This window comes from Typopeltis vanoorti, chromosome 21 (assembly GCF_054136105.1).
Source record: "Typopeltis vanoorti isolate ZY-2024b chromosome 21, IOZ_Tvanoo_1.0, whole genome shotgun sequence".
NCBI lineage: Eukaryota > Metazoa > Arthropoda > Arachnida > Uropygi > Thelyphonidae > Typopeltis > Typopeltis vanoorti.
Window position 1 is genome coordinate 77,642,255 of NC_143569.1, and position 7,511 is coordinate 77,649,765.

General features: G+C 39.2%; 1 protein-coding gene across 1 annotated transcript in view; it reads right to left on the bottom strand.

Annotated features, from left to right (window-relative positions):
- Positions 1 to 1,178, bottom strand: part of LOC150095008 (L-xylulose reductase-like) — a 48,392-nt gene extending 47,214 nt beyond the window's left edge. Inside the window, exon 1 of the mRNA XM_090410874.1 lies at positions 855 to 1,178. Coding sequence (XP_090267000.1) covers positions 855 to 915 — 61 coding nt within the window. The 5' untranslated portion in view covers positions 916 to 1,178. The remainder of the gene's footprint in view (positions 1 to 854) is intronic.
- Positions 1,179 to 7,511: the final 6,333 nt, after the last annotated feature.

The following is a 7,511-nucleotide window of genomic DNA, read 5'->3' on the forward strand; positions in this document are numbered from 1 at the left end:
TGATACAAGGTTGAAGCAATGCAGAACTCATATTTCCATATGCCAGTTGCCAAAAGGTATCACACTTTATTATTAAATTACTCTGGTGCAATAAATTATTTGTGCAATAAACAATACACAGTACCTATAGTATCACTTTACCTGATTATATATTCTCAAAGGGTGTACAGAATGCTGTGCTAGTATTACACAGTTATGTTACATTATTAACAATTTTCTTCCCAATTAACCTGTTGATTGTCAGGTCTTCAATACTGTCTAATGGAACCTTTTAGTCTTCTAAGCCAAAACTAATTGCATCAATCCATTCAGATCATGACTTTTTTTTTCCTGCTATCAAAAACCCTGATGTATCTCACATTCCGTTTAAGTTATCATACTATCTCAGATGAGCTCTGTTCACATATTAAATGCTAATAATATCAAGTTCCTTTCTAATATCTTCATTTTAAGGGATCATGGGTCAAAGCCAAATAACTAGGAGTAAACCTGCATTCTTATACCCTTAGTTTTATTTTAATTCCCATATAGATTATTTTAATAATTACCTTAAGAGATCAATAAAATTATTTTAAAATTAATTAAAATATATACTATTTTTAAAATGGATAAAATGTACTAGTACAAGAATTGCAAAATAATAATTACAATTTTCACTAAAAAAAAAAAAAAATCAGGTGCTGCAATATAGTTAGGAATAATTTATTAATTTATATAATATACATTGTAAAAACAATGTAAATAACTTCCTATAAATCATCTCCGAAAAGTAAACCCAGCGCACGTTTCAAATACATTTCTACATTTTTCGATTATATTTTCTTGACAATGCGTGAATATTTTAAATTCCATACCTCGCCCAGCTCCAGTAACTAAAGCCGTTTTCCCTTTAAAAGCGAAATCTGCGTTACTCATGTTTCTAGCTTCCACTATAGTTAGAGCGCAATACAACCAAACCAAATCGCATAATTTCAGTATGTGTGAACATGACTAACACGTGTTGGTAGGTTTTTTTTTTTTTAAACCTGTCGGATAAAAAATGAAACACTTTCTTAGCAGATCACTTGTGGAGAGATATACTGTATGCAGAGGAAGAAGACAAGAGTACATACAAGAGAACATTGCTGGAATCTATATAATTAGATTGCAAGCAAGGTTGAAGAGTAGGTCTTTGCATGAAGTGCGATTGCTCATTGGCATACTCCGTCTGAGAGTATATTATTATTATTGATGGAGATGATTCGTAGTAGAGGTTCGGTGTAGTGGTTGAGACAATTGTATCAATTGAGACAGTTGTAGGTGTCCTCCCGCGATGCGTCTTCAGGCTCCTTGGAGGTGTCAGGAATAATAATATTATTATACGGGCATCTCCATGCAGTCTGAAGATTGATTGCGGAGACTCAATCTATCCACACAATCTCTCATGCCTCTCCTTGAACCCATTAACAGGCAAAGCATTCACAACTCACTCTGGCAACCCATTCCACTCATTCACCACTCTCCAAGCAAAAAATCTAGTCCTCACACCCCTATTCACCACAACTTTATTCAATTTCCAGGGATAACTCCTTGTTCTGGTCCCTCTAGTCAAGTGTTGAAACATTTCCTGTGCATCAATCCTATAAGCCCTTAAATAAATAAACCTCTTAAGTAAACTTAAGCCTACCTGGTTGGCCGAGTGGTTAGCGTATCCGCTCCCCAGCCAAAAGGCTGCGGGTTCGAATCACGCCATGGACATCGATGTTTGTGATAGTCTGTGAAAATACTGGTGGTGGGCGGTGGTATAGATCAGTGCTTCCCAAACTTCTGGATGTCAGGGCCCCCTTTGCAAAAATTAAAATATTTCACGCCCCCCCCTCGGAAAAAAATTGTAATAGAGAGATATAATATTTATTGTATTTATATTCAATACAAAACATACACAGCGAATATTGCAAAAATCAAATGCATATAATACATTTTTTGCCTCTTACCGTTTGGTTCTGAAAACGATGCGAGCTGTTCTGGAAAATATGAAATACTGTCCTTTTTTTTTTTTTTTTGAGTCTGTTTCTGCTTCTTCTGATTGTTCGCGGGATTTTTTTTTTTTTTTTTTTTTTTATCAGCCACTTATCCATCTCAGGGTTAAATTTTTTAACGTAAAATAGATCAAATAATATCACCACTTACCGATACTGGCACACCACAGACTGATAACACGAAATTAGTGAATATTACCTGAATAAGGGAATCCCCGTACCTGGAACATTTTTCTGTTTTGTGACTTTTCTCCCTTTACGGTAATTAAGCCTAATGCAAAACAGACATCAAAGGCAAGTTATTAAAAAGGTGCATATGATTGGTGCAGTATTAACAAAAGATGGCGCAACCGAAAGATAAAAGCATAGCTGACAATTGAGTTGAAATGCATATATATATATATATATATTAAGGAGAAGGAAAGCTGTGAAGATTTATTGAGGTTGATTTAGAAGGTAAGATGGCGGCTCGCGTGTTAGTGTTTCGTGTCGTGTATTTTGATGGTGAATTGTGAATTTGACTGATAAGTTTTTAGAGATTTATAGTAATATAAATCTCTAAAAATTACTATAGACTTATAGTAATATAAGTTATTTGCTGCTGCCAAAAACAGGCATTGTATTTTCCATACTGGTTTATCCAGGTAAGTGAACTGACTTCACAAAGGCGATACGCTAGGCCTACTACCATTAGTATCGCCATTGTTTGTTGTACTTTAACATCTTATTGCTGGTTGACACGCCTATGCTTGATATTGCAGGCAGTCCTTTGCGGCTGCGGGATATTTTACAAAAATTTCTGCTGGCAGGTCTTCAGACCTGCGGGATATTTTATTAACGCACATACGAAGTTAAATCGATATGAGCGTACCTGACCTAGACGTATTAACTGATTTGCTCGATAAAGAGCCAGCTCTTGAACTCATTGATAAACTCCAAAAGAAGTTCAAGCTGACATGGCCTACTAATATGATTGACCCCGACACTATTATCGAGTCGCTCGATAAAAAGCTAGCACTCAGTTTCATTAAAAAGCTCCTCAAAAAGTTTGAACGGGATTGGCCCGGCTACTTAAATTTGTATTCCTCACCTGAAGTCGATGCTGAGGAAAATGAAGACTCCCCTCAAGTGGAGGAAAAACTCAATCTAGTTGTCTCTACCTCTAATCCTTCTGATCAAGAAGAAACCCATGCACGTAAGAAGAGAAAAATTCTTGCTGCTGAGTCAACAAATGTTGTTGGTATGGACGAGGATGTTCCCATTTCAGATCCCTCTGTTTCCCCCAATGAAAAGGTGCCACCGATTATCCTAAGGGAAAAGCAGAGATGGTCATCACTCAGAACCATCATGGCTAATTCACAGATTCGTTACACGTCTGCTAAAAATTCAGACGAGGCAATACGTATCCAGCCCACCACGGTGGCTGACTATAGAAATCTTACAAAGGAACTGGACACTAGAGGAACCCAATATCACACATTTTCACTTGCCTCCGAAAAAAATCTGAAAGTAGTCTTACGTGGAGTCTCCGAGGATATTGACACAGATGAAATAGTTGCTGACCTTAACCTACAGGAACTACCCCCCATAAAGGTTACTAGAATGTTTAGATCAAATAAGACACCTATGCCTTTAGTTTTAGTAGAAATTCATAACATTTACAAAGACATTTATAATTTAAAATCAATCTGTGGACTCAAAATCACCCCAGAACCATTGAGAAAGAAATCATCTTCTGGGCAGTGCCACCGATGCCAAAAATTTGGCCATGCCCAGAAGCTATGCAAAGCTCAGTTCAAATGCCTAAAATGTGGCGAGAATCACCCCACAAACACATGCGCCAAGCCAAAATCCACCCCGGCTAAGTGCGCTAATTGTGGGGGTCCTTACCCTGCTAATTATAGAGGGTGTATACATCACCCCAAAAACAGATGGAATGATACAAGTCATCAATCTACCTCGTCATCTAGTGCGAGAGTTCCTGAAGCTCAGGCTACTCAGTTCTCCAAGAGTGAATACATGACAACAGGTGCTCGCCCATCATTAACTGAGCCCCTTAAGAAAACGAATCTTCAACATCAAGTAAGAACATATGCTGATGTGGCCCGCTCCAATCAGATAGTACAAACCCAGAACCGGAATAATCCACACTAAAATCTATCAGCTGTTATCACCTCTTCTCTTGCAAACATGCTGCAGGATTTCAGCAACTCAAATCCATCCTTAAGTGTCACAAAAAGATTCCTACAACAAACCCAATCCATATTATCGGCACTCTCTGATGCATCGGAAAAAAATCGTCCCAAACTCTCTTAGGATTATTTATTAGAATGCCAACGGTATAAAAAACAAACTGTTAGAAATCCAGGAATTTAATAATAGATACAACCCAGATATACTGCTAATTAATGAAACTCACCTGAGGCCTGCTGACACCCTGAAAATCAGAGGGTATCAGATTTACAGAAACGACAGGCTTGGGTATAGAGGTGGAGGTACAGCCACCCTTATCAAGATCTATATCAATCATCACTCAATAACTAACCCTACTACCACCAACCTCGAAATCACAGGAATCAATGTTCTCACAAACTCAACTGGAAACCTCAAGATTTTTTCTGCATACAACCCTCCATTAAAGACATTATTGACCTCAGATCTGGATGCCATCCTTGGAGTAAAAGGACCGGTCATCATTGCTGGAGACCTCAATGCAAAGCATCCTGCTTGGAACAGTAAATTTACCAACAAAAATGGTCGCATCCTTTCTAGCTACACAGGATTAAACCATGCTGTTGTGGCTGGACCTACCGAACCAACTCATCTCAGTACATCTGGCACTGCTGATATCCTGGATATAGCCATCATGCAAGACATTAAACTACAGTACAGCCTTACATCACTAAACGAGCTGTCGTCGGATCACAACCCAATTCTACTGCAATTGGGAGAACAAGAATGCCAGTCTCCTCCTTCTTATTCAGGCATATCGTGGGAGAGATTGTCTAAAGCACTTCGGGATCAAATAGGACCCGTCCCTCACATATGCACACCAGAAGATGTGGAATCTGCAGTGACTAGCCTGACCCAACAGATTAAGTCCGCTATAATGGTTGCAACCTTCCAGAAACCTGTTCCCAAGCCTGATCATTTGCCTGAGGACATTATGGACCTGATCAGAGAGAAGAGCAGAGCTAGGAAGAGATTTCATAACACTCGCGCACCTCAGGACAAGACAGTGCTTAACAGATTGAATGGAGCAGTAAGAGATGCACTTAAAACACATAGAAACGAAGTTTGGGATAAAAAGTTAGCCTCTATCTCACCTATTGATCACTCTATCTGGGGCCTACTGAGAAATATCAAAAATAAAAACAGATCACTTCCCCCTATAATCTCAAACCAGGGCCTAGTCCACACAGATGCAGATAAGGCAGAAGCCATACTTAAAAATCTTGAGGATCAGTGCAAACCTTCTTATAACTACATTGATTTCAATCATCTGTACAAAATCCACAGACAGGTTAGGCATGCACTAAACCTCCCTGACACCAGTGCCGATCATATTGCACCCGCATCACCTGTTGAATTATATGATATTATTAAAAAACTTAAGAACAATAAAGCTCTTGGACCAGACAGCATCTCAAACAGGGTGATCAAGCTGCTGCCTCGAAAAGCTATAGTGCATCTGACCAGTATAATAAATGCAATCTTAAGACTTCACTATTTTCCTTCCACCTGGAAAATGGCTGATGTGATTCCTGTACATAAGCCAGGCAAAGACCCACACTTGCCGCAGAATTATCGTCCAATCAGTCTCATCTCCAATCTGGGTAAGGTTGCAGAGAAGGTCATCCTCTCACGACTCCAAACCTCAGTAAATGACCTAAACATCCTCCCTAAAGAACAGTTTGGATTTCGACAACACCATAGTACTACCCAGCAAATCCACAGAATTGTGGAATATATCACCACCAGCTACAACTGGCGCCAGTGCACAGGAGCGGTATTCCTAGACCTATCTAAAGCATTTGACAAAATCTGGCATTTTGGACTCCTGCACAAACTTATCTCAGCCGGTATCTCACTAAAAATGGTTCATCTAATCCGTTCATATCTTCAGAATAGATCAATGCAAGTTAAAATTAACGGTACTACATCGTCCCAGCGCCATATCTTTGCTGGAGTGCCGCAGGGATCTCTACTGGCTCTACTGCTGTTTTCTGTATACATGTCAGACATCCCACACAATCCGATGACTTCCATTTTAGCACTGTATGTGGACGATACGGCAATACTAACCAGATCTCTCAAACCCCACTTCGTTACCAGAAAGCTTCAAGAAAAGCTTCTAAAGCTGGAGGTTGGTTCTCCAAGTGGAGATTGGAAGTCAACCCCCTGAAAAGCTCAGCGGTTCTCTTCTCAAAAAGGCCAATGTCTCCTGCAGGAGATGTATTACTATTCAATACTAAAATTCCCTGGCAGAAAGAAACAAATTACCTGGGTGTGATTCTCGACAAAAAGCTATCTTTCAACCAACATATCAAGTCTGCATGTGCAAAAGCATCTAAAGCCATAGCTCAGATCTACCCGCTAATTAATAGAAATAGCAAACTCAGCAACAGAATCAAACTGCAGCTATACCAGATGACGATTCGTCCTATAATCACCTATGCCTCTCCAGCCTGGAGCCACACCTCTAATACTAACATTATTAAGATACAGCGAGTGCAGAACAAGTGCTTGAGAATGATTTTGAACGCCCCGTGGTATGTTAGAAACAGCCAGCTCCACAGAGACACAAATATTCCCTATATTCTCTCTTATCTACAATCCTTAGCTTCCAAATTTTTTCTAAAGACGTCCACACATCCCAACGATTTGGTTCAACAAGCTGCAGCATACGAGCCAACGGACATATTTAAATATAGAAGACCAAAAACTATATTAGCCTCCTATAGCGATACATAATCTTTATGCCCATTCAGGGCGAGCAAACTGCTCGTAAATTTTACCCTCACTGTAACCACGACAGATAGCGGGGAATATGAAAAGCATTGTGCTTCACCCTTAAAGAATAAATGTCAATTGTCAGTTGAAATGCGATTGTGTTGTTAATTATGGATAAAAATGGCGTTTTGCCTAGCGCTTATACATATGATTTGCGATTCTGATATTTGATATAAAATGTGATTTAATGAACTCAACAAATATTTTTACTGGCAGTGAATAGTCCTACTGGTATAGTCAACCAGTTTGGTTCTTGAATAGGCTCATAAAAACTAATTCAGTAGGTAAGTTAACCTTTTTTCCGAAGCAACGGCGATACGCTAGGCTTACTGTCATCAGCATCGCCATTGTTTCATTGCATCAGTTATTATTTTAGAAACTATCTATTATCACAATACGGTAGATAGAAATGGAAAGCATGTCCTGTTCTCTAGAACAAAACGTGGGTCCAACCCCAGATCTACCATACGAGGAACTCAC